At 46.8% G+C, this 21594-nt stretch overlaps 1 protein-coding gene across 7 annotated transcripts in view; it reads right to left on the bottom strand.

Moving 5' to 3' along the window:
• Positions 1-21594, bottom strand: part of LOC109874298 (retinoic acid receptor RXR-alpha-A) — a 137922-nt gene that overhangs the window by 64536 nt on the left and 51792 nt on the right. For all 7 annotated transcript variants that reach the window (XM_031808888.1, XM_031808889.1, XM_031808893.1 and 4 more), the window contains exon 3: positions 375-613. In XM_031808888.1, the coding sequence (XP_031664748.1) occupies positions 375-613 (239 nt within the window). The remainder of the gene's footprint in view (positions 1-374; positions 614-21594) is intronic.

The following is a 21594-nucleotide window of genomic DNA, read 5'->3' as shown; positions in this document are numbered from 1 at the left end:
CTTTGAAGTGAATTGAGAGAGAGAGAGAGAGAGAGAGAGAATGAAAGTACAAATCAGAGCAAGAAATAAGGGAAGAAGCCAGATAGCAAGGGGGAGAGAGAAGTATGTTGAGAAAAAGGGGCAGAGAACAGGATGGGTTGAGAGAGAGTGGAAATATTAGGTCTGGGGGGAAAAGAGAGTGAAAGACATAGCTTAAGTATCAAACTTTGAAAAATAGAGGGTCATGGAAGGGCCTACCACGTTATCACAGGGTCCAGTACTAGGGACAGTTGAATGCCTATGACGGTTGTCTGTGTCTTGGGCAGGTGTGTGTGTGTCCATGTGTGTGTGATATACAGGTATCAGTGTGTGTGTGAATCTGTGACAGGCCTTACCTGGGGGCTGACACTGGGGCCGTAGCCCATGCCGGGCGAGGACATGGAGTGTGGGCCCATGGGGGAGTTGATGACAGAAAAGGGCGAGCCCAGGCCGTTCATGGGAGAACTCAGGGTGCTGATGGGAGAGTGCAAGGAGCCTGAGGGCCCCATGGAGGAAGGGTTGAGCAGGGATGGGTGCATGCCCCGGTGTGACGTGGGAGAGCTCAGTGGAGATGAGGTCACCTGACCTGATGAATCTACACATGAAAGGAGAAGAAAATATGTCAGAATTTCCAGCGTCATTAGCAGTACTATCGTCGTTATCACAATATGAGCATCATGATCGTCATCAGCAGCAGCAGGAGCAGCATCAACATCTCCAACGTACTCTCAAGGGGAGCTGTTATTTCAATCATTACCAAAACTGTCTAGTGGTATTAACTTGATCTATCATGATCTATTCATATGTGATGAAAGATAAACATTGTGGACTGAAAAAAAACTGGAGGGTCTTGTTTCTCATTCTCATCTGATAGTCTTTAGGTGCCTTTTGGCAAACTTCAAGAGGACTGTCATCTACCATAAAGGCCTGATTGGTGGAGTGCTGCAGAGATGGTTATCCTTTCTGGAAGGTTCTCCCATCTCCCCAGAGGAACTCTAGAGCTCTGTCAGAGTGACCATCAGGTTCTTGGTCACCTCCTGGATTGCTGTTTGGCTGAGCAGTCAGCTCTAGGAAGAGTCTTGGTGGTTCCAAACTTCTTCCATTTTAAAATGATGGAGGCCACTGTGTTCTTGGGGACCTTCAATGCTGCAGAAATGTTTTGATACCCTTCCCCAGATTTGTGCCTCGACACAATCCTGTCTCTGAGCTCTACGTACAATTATATTGACCTCATGGCTTGGTTTTTGGAACCCTATATAGACAAGTCTGTGCCTTTCCAAATCATGTCCAATCAATTGAATCTACGACAGGTGGACTCCAATCAAGTTGTAGAAACATCTCATGGATGATCAATGGAAATAGGATGTACCTGAGCTCAATTTCGAGTCTCATAGAAAAGGGTCTGAATACTTCTGTTAATAAGCTATTTCTGTATTATGTTTTCAATAAATGTGCAAAGAAAATAAATAAAAAATATAAATTCTGCTTTGTCATTATGGGGTATTGTGTGTAGATTGCTGAGGAACTTGTTTTATTTCATCCATTTCAGAATAAGGCTGTAACGTAACAAAATGTGGAAAAACGTCAAGGGGTCTGAATACTTTCCGAAGGCACCGTATAGGCCTATGGTCTAGGCCAAACGAGGTGTGCGACTATGATTTGAAAAAGTCGCAAAGAAAGAGGCACCCGCTGCTTCTTACCTTAAGCTGGGCATCATTCACAAGAGATAATATATCATTCACAAGTGATAGGCTAATATTGTCACCCATCACACTATTCTTGTGTTTGCGTATACTAAATAATATATGTGTGAAAGGTGATTTGATTTAGAATGGACCATTATCATGCACCTTTCTTGAAACATTGGCAGGAGAAAAAATACATGTCATCTATGCACTTAAATAGCAAATGGAGGATGTTTGTCCCTGTGGTTCAGACAATAGAGTGCTGAATACCAGGCAGTTAGCAAGCTTAGTAGGCTACTAATGACCATCAGCAGCATCAGAGCTTGGAGAAGCCTAATTACCGTGACTAAACAGTCATGTAGATTTTGACTGCCGGTGTGTTCGGTCACAAGTCATAACAGCCCTAGCCACGACCCTGCTCCTGACCTTTTAACATGACAGCTGAACTTGAGCTCTGCTCTGCAGGGCTGGAGGACTAGAGACAGACAGTGGTGCTTCACTTGGGACAGCCTTCTTCTGCTCTCAGTGTCTATTAAGCTCTGAAACTTCTCATTCTCCCTGTCTCTCTCTCTCCCTTCTCCGTCTCTATCTCTCTCTCCCTTCTCCCTGTCTCTCTCTCTCTCCCTTCTCCCTGTCTCTCTGTTGCTTTCTCTCTCTCTATTTTGTTTCTTAAAATAAAACTTCTGAACAGTTAGTCAAATGGCTACCAGGACTATTTACATGGACTCCCTTATTTTATTCTTATTTATTCTTACTTTTTCCACTGACTCTCTTGCACAGGCTCAATGTAACCTCAATGGACTCTAACCACACACTCACACATTCTACACTGACACTCCAACACACTTACGGACACACACACACACACACACACACACACACACACACACACACACACACACACACACACACACACACACACACACACACACACACACACACACACACACACACACACACACACACACACACACACACACACACACACACACACACACACGCACAGAATGCATATTGATGCCCCCCAAAGAGCAAGCTGTCATCAAGGCAAAGGATGGCTACTTTGAAGAATCTCAAATATAACATATATTTTCATTTGTTTAACACTTATGACTGGTACTGTATATGTACATACTACCTAAATTACTGTACCTCAACTAACCCGTTCCCCTGCACATTGACTCAGTACCGGTACCCCCGGTACTATTTTTCCTTTAGTTTATTTAGACATTTTTCTTACTTACTTTTTTAGAACTCTGCATGGATGGTTAAGGGGTCATATACATAAGCATTTCACGGTAAGGTCTACACCTGTTGTATTCGGCGCACGAGCTCTGGGGGCCCATGCACATGTCATCAAAATCAATTTTTTTAAACATTTAATAAATCATTTTGACAGTAACCTTCCAAAAAGTAATTCAGAAACCTTTTAAATGTCTATATGTACTAGGAAGCTAAGTGTTTGTTTCTTGGGCTTCAGGAATGTGACTGAAAAAGTGACTCGGGCCTTGAAAAATGAAACTGATTGAAAGTATAAGGGGATATCAGTGAACAAATGCTGTGGTCAAGGCTACGACGGTGCCAGTGCAATGACTGGAGCTGACTCAGGTGTTCAAAAGCACATTTCAGACTGGGAGCCTAATGCTTCTTAGGTCATTCTTTATGAGTTTTAGTTTAGAAAACGATTTCTCCACCTAAGCGACAGTTACAGGGAGGGTAGAAACAGCGTTATTGCCATAGCAACAGCAAGGAAACTGGACAGAAGGGAGTTGTGCTTCAAATACAGCAGTTCCGCAACATCTATCATTTTTATTTTTTATTTTTCACCTTTATTTAACCATGTAGGCAAGTTGAGAACAAGTTCTCATTTACAACTGCGACCTGGCCAAGATAAAGCAAAGCAGTTCGACAGATACAACAACACAGAGTTACACATAGAGTAAAACAAACATACAGTCAATAATACAGTAGAAAAATAAGTCTATATACAATGTGAGCAAATGAGGTGAGATAAGGGAGGTAAAGGCAAAAAAAGGCCATGGTGGCAAAGTAAATACAATATAGCAAGTAAAATACTGGAAAGGGAGAATTTCAGTGGAAGAATGTGCAAAGTAGAAATAAAAATAATGGGGTGCAAAGGAGCAAAATAAATAAATACAGTAGGGAAAGAGGTAGTTATTTGGGCTAAATTATAGATGGACTATGTACAGGTGCAGCAATCTGTGAGCTGCTCTGACAGCTGGTGCTTAAAGCTAGTGAGGGAGATAAGTGTTTCCAGTTTCAGAGATTTTTGTAGTTCGTTCCAGTCATTGGCAGCAGAGAACTGGAAGGAGAGGCGGCCAAAGGAAGAATTGGTTTTGGGGGAGACCAGAGAGGTATACCTGCTGGAGCGCGTGCTACAGGTGGGTGCTGCTATGGTGACCAGCGAGCTGAGATAAGGGGGGCCTTATGTAGATAATTGAGCCTCTCATTCTCCTTAATTGTCTGCCTCAACACGTTACGGAAAGAGATGAACTGTATAGGAAGCTCTTGGAATAGGTCGTCTGGATACTGGCAGATGCAAACAGATTATCATCTTTAGTGGACAACCGTTCTTGTGGGCTTGAACAAAAAAGCATTTTTGCGATTTTGTTCGTACTGGTGAACCATCATTTGAGTTGTGTGGTTGCAATTATCAACAATCCCTTACCTCTAGTATATCTTGGCATGCATCATTTAAGACTAAGTTTAAATTATGTGCAGTTCAATGAACATATTATGCACAATGTCTCAATAAAGTCTGGGTTGAACACAAAAAAGGAGGACTTCAGGAGACCAGGGGAGTTCAACAATAAATAGTGCTTGAATTTATCCTCAAGCTGACTACTTTTTCCGTCATTGTTAGGCTATTTGATGCACAATTTTTATAAAGAGTTTATAAATAGCAATGAAATATACAGCTATAGATAGTACACTGCATAATGAAACAATCCTCAGTAAGCTAGTGTTTTTAGGGTGGACTGACTGTATTATTTGGCATTAACGGACTGGTTTTAAGCACAACAACTTTCTATCCAAGCTGGGAAAGGGCACGAGGACAGTTCATGTCACGCAGGTTCAGGTAGCCTATACAGGACAGTTGTATATTCAACTAAATCAATTGGTAGCTGATTAGTATGCTGTTGCATCGAAAATACATTTGGCAATCTGCAATGTTTGAATTTCCAACATTATAGATTCTCTCCTGGTCAGCAGGCTTCCTAACAGCAACCAGGTTGCCAGCTCAGCTCAGCTCAGCCAAACACTTCCCCTGCATCCTGCTCTCTTCACGAGCACTTCCTGCAAACACACCACTACCTCACAGTCACATACACAGGAGGGGAGGGAGGGGCAGCCCTATCCACTCCCAAACAAACACTCTTCAATAAATGGCCAACTCTATATCAGTTCTATAATTAATCCTCAGACTGATGATGTTCAAGTGCTTCCATCCTCATGATGACATTTTTTTCTTCAGATAATATCCGCCCATTGCTAAAGATGCTCTGCCTGAGCCAGCAGTTCCTCAAATCCATTCTCCAATTGGGTTTTAATTCAGGGTGATAAAGCAGGCTGTGGTATTAGAGCTGCCAATCTGTCAATGTGGGGCCTCAGTGGGGGGTGCAGGTTAGCTGACAGAGAGAGAGGAGAGGAGGCCCAGGCTAAGGCAGGCAGGCCCTAACCCACAGGGGGAGTGAGAGCCAGGATGTGGGGCAACTCAAGCCTCTCTCTCTCTGGCTGTTAGCAGGGGACCAGGGCTCAGTGAAGAGACCAGAGCAGGGAGACATAAGAACATGACTGTATGTCTGCTGAGTGCTGACCTTGCCTTGCCTGAGGCTGATTCTGTGTTTAGTCATAAGTGTATGACTCCATTTAGTTAAGTTAACCTAATTTATCATAAATGGCTACAGTGTACTGTATGTGTGTGTGTGCTCCCGTGTATGTGCTCCCGTGTGTGTGCTCCCGTGTGTGTGCTCCCGTGTATGTGCTCCCGTGTGTGTGCTCCCGTGTGTGTGCTCCCGTGTGTGTGCTCCCGTGTGTGTACTCCCGTGTGTGTGCTCCCGTGTATGTGCTCCCGTGTGTGTGCTCCCGTGTGTGTGCTCCCGTGTGTGTGCTCCCGTGTGTGTGCTTGCCCACCAAGCCTAAGTGGCGCTTGCTTGTGTGTTCTTGTGCGAGTGAGTGGGTGGGGATGCCAGAGCAGGATTACAAATGGATGAAAAGGGCTCTGGCTTTAATCCCCCCAGAGAGGGGCACAGCTGTTAGAAGAGGGGACAGACAGGGTGGGGGTGGTGGGACGGTACTGCCACCACTGCAGTCTCTGTCACCACTGCAGTCTCTGTCACCAAGGTCACATAGTGACACTGCGGAGCTAACCATTTTCTAAATTATCTTCAAAGGCAGCAGGGACAATCCAATCAATAAATACCTTGGTGCTTCTATCCTGCCTCTACTGGTTCTCTTACTACCGTATCCGCTATAGCTGCCTGAGCTCCTCCCAGCTCTACTAGCCCTCGACTAGCAGCTCACTATGCTTTCATTCCAACTCCTTTTGTCTTTCACACACTCATTTTTGTCCCGACCTGTTGGGCTGGAAAGTCGTCTGAAGAAACAGGGCAAGTTCCAGCGACCGTTTGTACTACCTGCACCGCACATAAAACAAATATGCTCACAAGATTAGATAAGAGTGTTTAAAAGAGAGCTGGAGGGAGGAGGAGGGAGGGAGTAGAGGGGGAAACGGTGGCAGGCGTCCAGTTCCCCTCTGTGCCAACACAACACACAACACAAAAGGTTGACACATGTTTTGATGGGGAATGAAAGTGTTTCTGAGCTTTGTCGTTCCGAATGGCTTCCAGCACTGCCTGCCTGCCTGCCTGCCTGCCTGCCTGCCTGCCTGTCTGTCTGTCTGTCTGTCTGTCTGTCTGTCTGTCTGTCTGTCTGTCTGTCTGTCTGTCTGTCTGTCTGTCTGTCTGTCTGTCTGCCTGCCTGCCTGCCTGCCTGCCTGCCTGCCTGCCTGCCTGCCTGCCTGCCTGTCTGTCTGTCTGTCTGTCTGTCTGTCTGTCTGCCTGCCTGTCTGTCTGCCTGTCTGTCTGTCTGTCTGTCTGTCTGTCTGTCTGTCTGTCTGTCTGTCTGTCTGTCTGTCTGTCTGTCTGTCTGTCTGTCTGTCTGCCTGCCTGTCTGTCTGTCTGTCTGCCTGTCTGTCTGTCTGCCTGTCTGCATGCCTGCCTGCCTGTTCCAGGCTGTCGATTGGGCAGCGCTGCCGGTTACACAGAAGCACCACTGACAGATACAAATGAGGAAATTAGGGCCCATCTCAAAGGCAGGAGGCGGCAGAGTGCAACACTAAACACTCCACACGGGCAGGACTCTCCCTTGTGCTTTTTCTCCCTCAGTGTGCTTTCTTTGTGGAAACCAGCCAGGTCCTCTCATTCAGCTGAGCTGTGTTATGTTGTTTATAGGATGTGATAAGAGCTGAGATGAGAGGGGAGGTGTTTGGGGCATTCAGTATTCTACTCTGTGACATGAGGCCTGACTGCTGTATACAGGAGTCGGACTGGGAGGAGGCTGGGGAGGGGAGTTAGGTGAAGGGTGTCCCAGAGATAAATGGGAGTGGGTGGGTGGGTCAGGGGAGCACACCCCCAGAGATGTGAAAGGAGGGATGGGAGGAGCCCAGGTCCTGGACCTCACATAGCAGTGGGACCCTGCCAGAGACCTGACTACATGACTAATGTCTGCACTTGAAAATAAATTGGTTTCATTTATTAATTGTCCTGCTTCTCTCTCTCCCTCCTTTTTTCCAAATGACTTACAGTCGTGTATGCATACATTTTAAGTCTGGGTGGACCAAGAATCAAAACCACTATCCTGGCATTGCAAGCACCATGCTCTACTAACTGAGATACAGAGCAATTCCTTCTTTCTCTGTTTCTGTCTTTCTTCCTCGCTTTTCTCTCTCTCTCTCTCTCTGCTTTCACCTCTGTTCTGGGGGTTGATAGTGTACAACAGAGCCACAGAAGGTTCACATTTAGTTTATCTCTCTGGAACAGTTACAGTATCACCATGCACGGAGAACAAAGCCACTTCGCATTCCTCTGAGGCAGAGAGTATAATAAAACCAAGCCCATTCTTACAAAGCCTGGTCTGTGTTCTGAGAGTTCTGTGAAGAGACAGTCAATTGTTTGGATCCTGTTAGTGTTCAGACATAGGGCCTATACGGGTCTAGTTCACCAACACATAGAACCAGTGAGTCAGTGACTCATGAGTCATAACTCTCGAGGCCATGTGCTCTCAGAGGCGTGTTAGTGGCAGTGGTGGTATTTCTGATGGATCCCTAAAGCACCACCAGCCCATCAGCTCTGTGTTAAAGTGCTTCTGCCACCACCAGGGGTCCTGCATTATGAATAAGAACACCCCGCAACCGGACCCAAACGGAGAGGACCTAAAACCTCAGGAACACAGAGTCTGTTCCTAGCGCTTCTCTCATCTCCCTCTCCAACTGCCATCCTCCATAATTCAACTACCCAGCGCCACCGGGGAGATTTCGTTGGAGGATGTGGGGGAGGGAGGGGGATAACGTGACAACAGAACAGAGACTCTTCAAAATCCACGGAAATCACCGACGTCCAGTTTCCATGATGCACTCATCCTTCCCGCAGAGTCAGGATGACTCAATGTCAATGCGCACCACACCCCACTCTCTCCAGTCCCTTCACTCTAACATGGGGATACACACAGCAAATGCCAACCCATGGTTAAGTTCACAGCCCCTATATACCCACATCCCTCCATAGGCCTCTTCAGATCCTTAACAATGTCATAAAGACAGATTTCCAGGAGGCATAACACTGACAACGAGAGGAGCCTCAGAGCCATATGCCACCTTGGCAGGGTCCCGGCTCAGACCCTATGCAAAATGGGTTTTCCATGCTGCTCTTATGGCAGCCGTTCACTCCATAAATGATGCCATCGCTGGTAAACAGTCCAGGAAAAAAATAGATAATTTCAGATTTTCCCAGCCTTGTACTCAGCATCAAGACCAACGGGAGCCTCCATCCTCTTGGTGAATCATTCGCACGTTGTCCGCTTCATTACAGCGGCTAAGCTAATAAACCAGCACTTGAGTTTGGGCTTTCTTATCATCGCAGCCTTGTCTAGCCACTTCCCTCTTTTGAGGCTCCGCGCAAAATCTATTACTCACAAAGATGTTTAGAGGTAGGAGGAATGGCGGTTTGAAGCCCCCAGAGTGAGCACCGCGCAGGGCAGCCGCAGCAGTGAGGATGAAACAGCCGTCATTAGCATTTCTCAGGGAGGTTCTTGTGTATTCACGGATATGAGGGAGAGAAAACAGAACCCAATCCAAAGAGGCCCACGCCGCTGTTGCATAATCCCAGGGCCCAAAAACAAAAATGAAAGGGAATGAAGAAATTCGAATGCTCATTTGGAGTGCTTTACCTACGATGTCTGAATCAGTAACTACCTAGGCACTTTATCCAGGATGCTTGGCGAGAAAAGTGACTTCTGTGTACGTGTTAACAATATTCATGAGTCTTTTATTATGATACTCCTCACACTCGCTATCAATAATTTAACTGCTGCACTGTTTATTATGATGACTTTCTCAATGCAGGACAATTTTTTTGTGTGTGTGTGTGTGTGAGTGTGTGCGCCAGTGTTTGCTCATTAATCAGGGAGACTCTCTCTCTGGGTTTGTATAAACATTGTATAATCTGGTCCACACAGTTTAAGCAGTCAGAGTAAATATTCCAGCCTGATGGGGGAGCTGGCAAGGAAGGACAGGGTGTGGGGTAGGTGGGGGCTCAGGGTGACGGCTATTGCTTTCAGCGGCAGTCATGACGAGAGGAGATGCGAGCCTACAGCAGAACCGTAACTGTCGCTGGAGACTCCGGGAAGCCTAAATAAAGGTATTATTCTCCTCAACCCGCTTTCACTTTCTGAAAAGGCCCCTGTCCCGTCTGCAAACCACATGTACAGTGAAAGAGAGAAAAACCCGGGGGAAAACGTCAATGCTGGAAAAATGGCTGCAAGGAACCCAAATATGCCACCCGTACCATCTCAGTAGGTGGGCCACCCGCACCATCTCAGTAGGTGGGCCATCCGTACCATCTCAGTAGGTGGGCCAACCGTACCATCTCAGTAGGTGGGCCACCCGTACCATCTCAGTAGGTGGGCCACCCGTACCATCTCAGTAGGTGGGCCAACCGTACCATCTCAGTAGGTGGGCCACCCGTACCATCTCAGTAGGTGGGCCATCCGTACCATCTCAGTAGGTGGGCCACCCGTACCATCTCAGTAGGTGGGCCACCTGTACCATCTCAGTAGGTGGGCCACCCGTACCATCTCAGTAGGTGGGCCACCCGTACCATCTCAGTAGGTGGGCCACCCGCACCATCTCAGTAGGTGGGCCACCCGTACCATCTGATACGGAATGTTGATATAACCTCATTCTGTTCTTTTATCCGCTGACACAACTGGCTTCATTAAGGATTTAACTCCGTCCCTCTCACTCCTCTCCCCATGGCTGTGCCATCAGTCGGAGGAAAGAGCGTTTTTCTCTGGCTATGAGAGAATGAGCGGCCTGACTGAATGAAGTGGCTGGAGAGGCGACAGAGACGCGGTTGGCCACGTCTAAGTGCCCAATAAGCTGCAGATTATCAGCGCTATCGCCAACTGTGGCCTTGCTGCCAACACTGTGATCTGCTGATATGGCCTAATTGTTCTCTTTCGCTCCGAGGTGATACGGCGTCTCTCTGTGAGCCAGACAGCTAGTCAGCCCCACCAGCAGCAGCGCTAGCTGGGGAACAAAAGAGCAGATGCTGCTCAGAGTAGATAGAGCTGGGCCAGGCCAGGCAGCACTACACTACACTCTCCATCCAGAGTGCCTGGCTGCCACAGAGGTTGATCTGTTCTGGAGAGCTTCCTACTCAGTGAAATTGATTTAGGAGTTTGGAGAGCGGCCAAATGCAGGGACGTCTGATAGAGCGATTCTCTGACTGAACTCGGCACAGTATTGATAAAAAGAGCAGGTATTTGTAAGGGATTCGGGACAATGCAAATGTTCAGTTTCATGTAGCATGACAGGGATCTCTATCATATCAGTGTTCTTGTCTCCATCAGTGAGTCCATGGCATCTGTCTTACTGTACAGTCAGACACTCCGTCATCTTCATGGCCAGACCAATACATGGCCAGAGGTTCAAATCCTGACAGGTCGGATCACACGCAAACACACACACACACTATTTCCTTTCAGTCCAAATCCATCTCCGCATTTACCTGAAAACTCCATTACAGCTTCCCCTCATATCTCCCCATGTCCCGAGCTATGACGTGCCATTCCTTTGTGTGACAGCCTGGGATTCACACTCATCAAGCCGGGGAGGCACATTCCTCCGGGCAAAAACGGGTTGAATCAGAGTTGTTCACATTTCATTTCAACAACAAAAATCTATGTGATGACGTTGAATCAACATGGAAAACGAATAGTACTTGTCAACTTAAGGGAATTTCGTATTTTTTTGTTCAACCTAAATCCAATGACATGGTGAATTTGCATTAGATGTCAACTCCAACCAAATGTAAATGAAAACTAGACGTTGAACTGACGTCTGTGCCCAGTGGAATGCTTATTTCTACATCAGAGATAGGCTGGCTGCAGCATCGCCAATCCCCTACCGCTCTCCTCTCCTCCGGAGCTGTATCTGCCTGACAATGGATGAGTTGATCAGAGCGGGAGCGAGACATTACATTTAAAGGTAATTACTGAAGCAGGACAACCTGTGTAGTCCTCCCCGGTGAAGATGATTACATCTGCTGCTGCCGGGTCAGCCCGTCCTCCCCTGGGCTCTCTGAAGACTCATTACCTTGTCAGAGGCAGGGCAGCGCTATGTAAATACGTAACAGCTAGCGCTAGGTAGGCAGCCCTGCTTTTACACAGAACAGAAAAGTTCCGGATGGAGCGCAATCTCTTAGAGAGAAAAAAAGTGTTTGACTCCATAGATGGATGATTACGTGAGAGCTGTGAGAGCCTGCTCTCAGCTCCTCTGTGGATCACCTACTATTATTAGGAAGATAGGCTAGCTTATTGTTTTACCGGACACGACACGGCTCTGATTACAGTACTGTAGGGCTCTCAACATGGTCACATGGCTGCAAGAGCTGCTCATTGCAGGGACTATTTGTGTGTTCTCTGTAATATGCTTTGCAGTAAACACGGTGATTCGGGGCAGCCAGGAAGCTATGATTCAATGTTGAGCTTCCTCTTTTGTTAGCTATCTGAAATTGTATGCAAGCACTAGAGATCAAATCACAGCTGAGAGCCTCATCTAACCGCCTTGGTGCCAAAAACACACACAAACAACACTCAGGCGCGCGCACGCACACACTCACGCACGCACGCACGCACGCACGCACGCACGCACGCACGCACACACACACACACACACACACACACACACACACACACACACACACACTCGGACAAAGTTTGATATCAAAAAGAAACAGGCTAGATTATAACTATAATTTACAACTGGTTCAGAATAGCTGTCACATTCATTCTCACTTCCGATGCTCATCATAAAAAATGTGTCCTGATGAGAAGCTCTTTATCTAAACTGAGGCCCCAGAAGGGTGAGCTGCAGCAGTCTGGCCCTGAGGAGCTCTGAGTTGTGTTTCCCATGCATCACCCTGCAGGGTAGCTGGGGCCCTGCAGCCTCTGCTTTTATGAGGCGTGAGGGGAGTCTGGTGGTCAGGACCTGTGCCTTCCCCAGGCCTGAAGAACTCTTCAGTGGAAAACCACAGGGTCCATTTAGTCGCCACTCAAGTCTAGGCAATTAGACAGAGAGAGGGACCAGGAAACCAGAAGAGGGAGGAGGAGGATACAGTAGAGGCTATGGGCCTGAAACCATGTCTGAGTAGGACAGAGGTCTAATAAAACCATCCAACCACAGTTATGAATTATGACAATTATTAGGGAATAAAAACAGAAGGGCCGTTCGTTCTACTGGTCACACCACAGTGAGGAATCTAACAGTCTATTCAGACGACTGGCTCTTTCTGTAGGGAGCCTCTTCCACTATTCTACTACATTCGCAAAGAATTCCGACCTCCCTTCCACATTTTGTTACGTTACAGCCTTATTTTAAAATGGTTATGAAATAAGAAATTCCTCATCAACCTGCACACAATACCCCATAATGACATCACAATACCCCATAATGACATCACAATACCCCATAATGACATCACAATACCCCATAATGACAAAGTGAAAACTGGTTTTTATACATTTTTGCAAATAAAAAAAACAGAAATAGCTTATTTCCATCAGTATTCAGACCATTTTCTATGAGACTCGAAATTGAGCTCAACTGCATCCTATTTCCATGAATCATCCTTGAGATGTTTCTACAACTTGATTGGAGTCCACCTGTGGAATCCGCATGGTGGTGGCAGCACTATGTGGTGGGGGTGTTTTTCAGTGGAAGGGAGTAAAAGGCTAGTTAGGATCGAGGGAAAGATGAATGGAGCAAAGTACAGAGAGATCCTTGGTGAAAACCTGCTCCAGAGTGTCCTTGAGTGGCCCAGCCAGAGTCCGGACTTGAATCCGATCTAACATCTCTGTAGAGACCTGAAAATAGATGTGCAGCAACGTTCCCCATCCAACCTGACAGAGCTTGAGAGGATCTGCAGAGAAGAATGGGAGAAACTTCCCAAATACAGGTGTGCCAAGCTTGTAGTGACATACCCAAGAGGACTCGATGCTGTAATCGCTGCCACAGGTACTTCAACAAAGTACTGAGTAAAGGGTCTGAATACTTATGTTTTTTATTTGTAATACATTTCTAAACATTTCAAAAAATCTGTTTTTGATTTGTCATTATGGGGTATTTTGTAGAATAAGGCTGTAATGTAACAAAATGTGGAAAAAGTCAAGGGGTCTGAATACTTTCCGAATGCACCGTATAAGTACTCAGAGAGGGGTTGTGAATACATCTGACGATGGTAATACATGGTAATGATAGCAAGAGCCTTGGCCTCAGTTTCTGTGTTAATAGATCACATGGGGGAAACTTTGAAAATGTGTATCGGCGTGTGTGTACGTGTGGATTTGATTATGTGTGTGTGTGTGTGTAGGATTCGTCCTTGGCCTCTGTCCTTGGCAGATGTTTCTACACATCACTCTACATATACCCTTGTAGGTTTGAGAGAGATATTATAATGGTTCATAGAAACGATCATTTCTCTCTTACACAAAGCTGGGTTTACATATCATTTAGGATAACAGATCCTTTTCAATTTGCGTCAGAAAGACAAAAGAACCTGGTTCCCATTTCATTTTGGAAAAACAAAAAAGAATGGGATCTGTTTCAGTGGGAAGCCTGAATTTATTGACCATATAACAAGCCTTTGAAATATTTTTTTTCTCCCTCAGTTTTTTTCTGAATATTATTATTTTCTTCTGGGCTGTGCAGTGCTGGGGCTCTGCGTAATGAAACCCAAATGAAGAATGATCTGGCTCTTGGCCCTGTTCTGTGCTGGAACAGAGCAGCAAGGGGCCGCAGGGTGGGTTTGCCAGCCCCAGCCTTCCCCAGAAACATAGAGACGGCAGTCCTCCAGTCCAGGCCCCAAGGGTGAGACTGAGGGGGAGTTGAAGGGGAGGGGAGGGGGGGCTGCTCTGGGAAACTATGTGTCTACGTGCTGCAGGAAGAGGCCTCGCGAGTCAGGGGGAACACACGCGCCTCACTGGGGGGGGGGGGGGTGCCTGTGTGTGTGTGTGTGTGTGTGTGTGTGTGTGTGTGTGTGTGTGTGTATGTCATATCGAATGTGTGCTTTGCACATTTCCGTCAACTCTCAGCAAACAAATAACAACATAAAACCCAGGAGGGGGTCGGTAAAGGGACCGCGAACTGTGGAGGGGGGCAGTTGTGATTCCAAGACAAACAGAATCATCAAATATAGTGAGGGTTCCTATTGAAGGATGATCCCCGGTCTCTCTCTCACACAATATAGAACACTATGGAAATGAATGTTTGGCTAGCAGCAGCGTATTGAGGTTTCAGCGTACACATACTAAGTCAGGGGACGAGGCGTAAGGCCACACAAACCAAGGGACCACGTCCAGCAATTCACCAGACATCAAAGCAGATGACCACTTCACACCAGACAAACACCTTCTCGGCCAACAACATAATAGATACACAGCCAATTATGGTGTTGAGAATCCAACCAATAGAAAAGAGGCGCCAACAAAGCATCTGTCAGAGAAGTCATGATGACAACAAAACCCTGCTGGCTAAAATCCTAGCACAAACAAATGCATATTTCTTAAAACATCCTTGCTTCAGTCTCCACATTGTAAGCCAGTTGTATCTTATTGCACTATTGCGAGTGATTCCAGGTGTTTCTGCCAGTTAGCAGGATAGAGGGCCATCATAACTGATTACACTGATATTGTGTGCCTGCAGAGGTGATTTTCAGGACAGCACCAGTTCAAACAGGGACACATCCCATTGATGTATTATAGGCAGGTAATCCTTAAGGGAGGAAGATGCATGGACCAAGTCAACCATCCCAATAAGCATTAACGGTTATGGCATCCATGTAGTGCAGAGGATCAAACCAACATACTGTTCCTTTCTCTCAGTACCTTCTTCCTTCCTTCTCTATCTCTCTCCATCTCTCTCCCCATCTCTCTATTTCTCTCTCTCCATCTCTCTCCCCCTCTCTCTATTTCCATCACTCTCTATTTCCATCACTCTCTATTTCCATTACTCTCTATTTCCATTACTCTCTATTTCCATTACTCTCTATTTCCATTACTCTCTATTTCCATTACTCTCTATTTCCATCACTCTCTATTTCCATCACTCTCTATTTCCATTACTCTCTATTTCCATTACTCTCTATTTCCATTACTCTCTATTTCCATCACTCTCTATTTCCATTACTCTCTATTTCCATCACTCTCTATTTCCATCTCTCTCTCTATCTCTTTCTCTCTCTCTCTATCCATCTCTCTCTCTCTCTATCATCCATCTCTCTCTCTCCATCCATCCATCCATCCATCCATCCATCCATCCATCCATCCATCCATCCATCTCTCTCTCTCTCTCTCTCTCTCTCTCTCTCTCTCTCTCTCTCTCTCTCTCTCTCTCTCTCTCTCTCTCTGTGTTTGTTCATCAGAGGGGGTCCCTAGAGGAGGATAATCCTGGTTTGGGAGAGTCTGTCTTTCAAGTCTTGGGAAGACGCACTGGGCTCAGTGCTGGCGGTTCCCTGCCTGCATCTCCAGAGGCCTGCATCAGCTTCCTCTCTCCTCTTCCTCCTTTACTCTCCCTCTCTTCCCTCTGTCTCCCTCTGTTCCTCTGCTGCTCACGTTTCCACTCTCTCATTATGTTTCTGTTTCATTCTGCAGGCGGAGGGTGCTGGCGGGGACGTGACCAGCGTTCCCTGCTGCTGCCACTGGCATTTAGACAACAAAAACACAAACACTGAGCACACAGAGGTGGAAAGTGAAATGAAAGTATTCTCCACCACCAAGTGACTTTATTACTCCAGGGAAAGGTTTCTGTTGAGCACAGTAGGTCTCAGAGACTAAACCTGGCCAAGACAGGCACTCTCTGCCCAAGACAGGCACTCTCTGCCCAAGACAGGCACTCTCTGCCCAAGACAGTCATTAATGATGTCTCCGTCAGTCATGAGGAGGGAGAGATACTTACTTCAGTTTTTTTAATATATATATATTTTTCTATTTAACCTTTATTTAACTAGGCAGGTCAGTTAAGAAAATAAATATTATTTTCAATGACAGCCTAGTAACAGTGGGTTAAATGCCTTGTTCACTGGCCCAATGCTCTAACTACTAGGCTACCATTCCTCCAACCACTAGACTACCTGCCTCTAACCACTAGGCTATCTGCCTCTAACCACTAGGCTACCTGCCTCTAACTACTAGGCTACCTTTCCTCCAACCACTAGACTACCTGCCTCTAACCACTAGGCTACCTGCCTCTAACCACTAGGCTACCTGCCTCTAACCACTAGGCTACCTTTCCTCCAACCACTAGACTACCTGCCTCTAACCACTAGGCTACCTGCCTCTAACCACTAGACTACCTGCCTCTAACCACTGGGCTACCTGCCTCTAATCACTAGGCTACCTGGCTCTAACCACTGGGCTACCTGCCTCTAACCACTAGACTACCTGCCTCTAACCACTAGGCTACCTGCCTCTAACCACTAGGCTACCTGCCTCTAACCACTAGGCTACCTGTCGCCCCTGTCTGAAGCAGATGGTCATCTATCTGTGCCCCTCTGAGACATCTTGATCTCAACACCCTCATTTTGTATTTTGTCACAGGTCAGTCAAGAGGAGGGGAGATCCTTACTGTAGTTCTGTTTCTCCTATCTGAGCCCCTATGAGAAAGTCCTGGTGAGCAGGTAACATCAGCCATCCCAGAGGTTTTTCAGTGTGTCTGAGCTCAGCTTGCCTTTTGAAGAGCTCATCTCTTCTCCTGGCAGAGCTGGACAGCTTTTATTTTAGGAGAGAACAAAGATGTAAGAGCCTAATCCTTAATAATACATGCTTGTATTCCTCACTCACACACCATTCCCAAACTCCTCTCCCTGCCTTTAATGACTCCAAACCTACTTCTTAAAAGGCAGGCATACTTTTTTTTTAAACTAGGCAAGTCAGTTAAGAACAAATTCTTAATTACAATGACGGCCTAGGAACAGCGGGTTAACTGCCTTGTTCAGAAAGCCAGATGTTTACCTTGTCAGCTCTGGGTTTTGATTTTGCAACCTTTCAGTTACTGGCCCAACGCTCTAACCACTAGGCTACCTGCCTCCCCACTTCGAAACGCTCTCCATAGAACAACGGTCTATTGGTTGCTTTTCTAATGGCACGCTATGGAACATTGATGTGCATTTGATGTGATATTCTCACTGGTAAATACATTTTCTGGAAACGTTTATTCCCATGTGATCAAATTCATATTTATTTGCCTGTGCCTCCGAGGCCCCGAATGCCCATGAATCGAGTGTTTTGATTGGCTAGGCGACAGAGACCAAGTAATGTGGGTTTTGCTCCAGAGAAACGGGTGTTTTTCATTGGCTCCTGATGGATATGCCCACAGTTTGGAGCCTTGTGATTTGTCCAGGAAGACACCGCCACCCCAGGAGGAAGCTGCTGATGCCTGGCATGTCTGTGGGCACATAGGGCCTGGGGGCACAGGGTACAGACCACCTGGATCCCGGGCCTCAAAGGCTGGCCTGACAGAGTCAATCTGAACAACGTTGCACAGAAGACATGGAGGGAGGCTGCAGACTTCCTCGTGCTTCCATTGTTACTGGCAACAGGCCAACAAACACACACAGTCCAACCAGACTTCTTTCAAAAGGAACTTCAACTTGGGTTTTTCCAGAAAATCACATGAACGGCCAAACTTTAAAAAGGGAAACTACTTAGTCTTGAGAAATCAGTGTTTTGGAGAGTAAAATGCTTCATCATCAACTCAGTGTTCTCAGTGTAGCACCTTCATGTGGACCAAATAGAAGAAGGAAGCAACAACGTCAATCACAACAGGAAAACGCTTTACTCTTTCATAGACAAAATGGAGCCTCAGCCGAGGTCCACAGTCAGGGCTCAACAACGCTCCACTGTGGCCCTCTCTCCAATTCTCTCTTCTTTTTCTGAATAATCTTCTCCTCATTCTATTCGAGGAACTATTCTGTCCTTCCATTACTTATCCACTTTTGTTCACTCCATCCTCTCTACCCTCTCCCCTCCATTCTCCTGTATGCGTCCGTCCCTGGCTGCCATCACAAACAGCCCCGCTGGGCAGGAGGGGGGGTGTGATGTGGGATTCCCCTCCACCTCCCTCCCTCAGGGGCCAGGGTCACAGTGTGGTGGTCTGACTGGGGGACCAGAGAAAACAGGCTCCCCTCAGCAGAGGAGCTGAGTCAGGCCAAGCTGGAGATCAGAGGAGTTCAGTGGGGCTGCGGTCGCTCACTCTCTCTAGAGATAAGGCATGGAACGTTCCCATCACACACATCATGCCATATCCTCTATCCCACCCACAGAGACATGATTACCATGCCAATTAGGCCAGAAAGCTAGCAAGCCCCAAGGCCTCCCTTTTTCCTTGTATATACACACACCGAGAATCAAACTGTACGCATACAAAGATACACACACACACACACACACACAGGTCTGAATGGGCATAAACACATTAACACACACACACACACACACACACACACACACACACACACACACACACACACACACAGGTCTGAATGGGCATAAACACATTAACACACACAAATTAAATTCCTAAACATGATAGACTGTACTGTATGCGTACACACATTCCTCCCTCCACTCACCCAATCTCTGTCTCACACACACAACAACATGTTTACAGATTACACCGTTCTTCCAAAATTACACCTGTCCTCGTTTCTCTTATCTATGGGCCTCTCATCTCAGAGGTTGAGCTAGCAAAACACACACCAACTCACGGGCTGCTTCGATGCTCTTTAAATCAGCTTTATTTCAGGGACGCACATAGAGGAATCAATTACAGGCTGCAGCCGGGAGCCCGGAGCCTGCAGTGGGCCTGACGCTGAGCGATAGCTGCCCGCGGATCCTGAGGGGCATTGGGAGTTTAATCACCCATAACCGCAATTACAGACGTCCACATCAGACTCATAAAACACTGAAACAAGATGAACGCCTTGACTCTGCCAAATTCCAGTAAAGCCTGTAGTGGTGGATTCAGAGCAGAGGGGCTAGGCATAAGTAATAGCCTACTGGATAACCAGGGAGGAGGGAGACTCTTTATGCAGGAGAGGGAGCATTATAGCTAGTTAATTAGTGTATTTAATATACTTACCAAGAATACAGACTCTCTGCTATGTGACTTTGTGTTACTGTAAATGAGATGAAGGGAAGTGTATCCTTCACATATTATACAGCTGAAGAATAGGTGGCTTGTCAACTGCAGAAAAGGAACCGTGGCAATCCCGTCAGAATATTAGCATATTTAACACACGCACGCACACAAACACAAACGCACACACACCCTTAATGATCACGTAAAGGCCCAGAGTACGCTGTGAGACAGGCCTTAGGAGGGATTAAGATGCAAGCCTTTATCAGTGGGTTCCCACAATCCCCTGCAGAATATCTCCGCTCCCCCTCCCCCACTCTTCTCTCTCTTCTCCCTCCTCCCCCTTTCCCCGTACCTCAGGGATAGAGCTGGGAGAGAAGAGGAGGAGGAGGAGGCCAGGATTAGGGGTCCGTTCCTGGGCCATGGAGAGCCAGGTAGGCAGGCAAGCCTTAACAAGTAGGCTGGTGGACAGGACGGAGTCACAGGGTCAACTCCTCACACAGCTCTACAGTTGACATCAGAGCAGTCCCTCTGCAGACTGCATGCAGTCTTAACTCCAGTGATCGAGAGAGAGACAGACACGTCCTCCACAGTCACCATGTCAAGCTGTCATCATCTCTGTTCGGCATTAAATCCACATCCGATACACTTTAACTCAGGCTACAATTAGACTGACGATATAAGAATACATGTGTAGGCCTACATAGTGTATACACACACACACACAGTATAAGACCACCTGACCCTTCGACCCTCCCTCGGCCAACGTGGGCCAATTAACACCTTGTGTGTGTGTGTGGTGTTGGTGTGCAGCTCGGAGACGCGTGTCACAGGGTGAGATACGACCAAGGGGTCAACATAGACAGCAGGGGGTCACAGGATCAGCCAGAGAGCTTGATTCATGAGGCAGCAGCACAGCTCTCCCTCTGTCTCCCTCCAACTGCATCTTCACATCCCCCCGTAGGGCCTCCACCAGGGCCTGTGAAACTATATGGACCTGAACATCAGAGGACAACATCCATCCATGCGGAGCGCAGAGGGGATAGGACACACTCACATGTCACACACGTCACAGACACACGTGTCACACACACGTCACAGATACACACACACACACACAGACACACACACACGTCACAGACATACACAAATACACACAAACTCTCCACCGTGTTTTCATCTGCCTCCATCACCTAACGCTGACTGCTCTCTGCATGCTCAGGCAATCAGTTACACAAGGAGGCAAGATAAAAGGTGATTTGCCCAGAGGGGTCAAAGGTTCATGTTTGCCGAGCTGATCTGTGTACATTCCATAAACAAAACAAGAGTGGATCAGGAGTCTTGACTATCTATGTTGGCTTAGTGGTGGGGAGAGACGGTGCATCATGACGGACACATTTGATCTAATGAGAGAGAGAGCAGTCTGTTGTTCTCTGATCTGATCATCTCTATCTGTCTGATGGAATAATGAGATATACAAACTGTCTGGGTTCTGGCTTTCACTGAGCAGTAGTAGTGATGGAACGACTCCAACTCTCTGGCTTGATAAAAGGTGGTACCATGAGGGCCAACGGTTATGTAAAAAGAGCCTGATCTGGTCATGTACTGTGTTTTCCTATTTGTAAACATGTGTGTGTTTTTGTGTGTGTGCGTGCACAAGAGTGCATAAATGTGTGTGTGTGTGTGTGTGTGAGCTAGTGTGTGTGTGTCTATTTCTCCTCACTTTGCTGGCTTTTCCTTGATTTCACACACACACACACACACACACACACACACACACACACACACACACACACACACACACACACACACACACACACACACACACACACACACACACACACACACACACACAGGTCTGAATGGGCATAAACACATTAACACACACACAAATTAAATTCCTAAACATGATAGACTGTACTGTATGCGTACACACATTCCTCTCTCCACTCACCCAAT

Source organism: Oncorhynchus kisutch, linkage group LG29, assembly GCF_002021735.2.
Source record: "Oncorhynchus kisutch isolate 150728-3 linkage group LG29, Okis_V2, whole genome shotgun sequence".
Classification (NCBI taxonomy): domain Eukaryota; kingdom Metazoa; phylum Chordata; class Actinopteri; order Salmoniformes; family Salmonidae; genus Oncorhynchus; species Oncorhynchus kisutch.
Note: the sequence above shows the minus strand (reverse complement) of the source record. Positions and strands in the feature narration are given on the sequence as shown.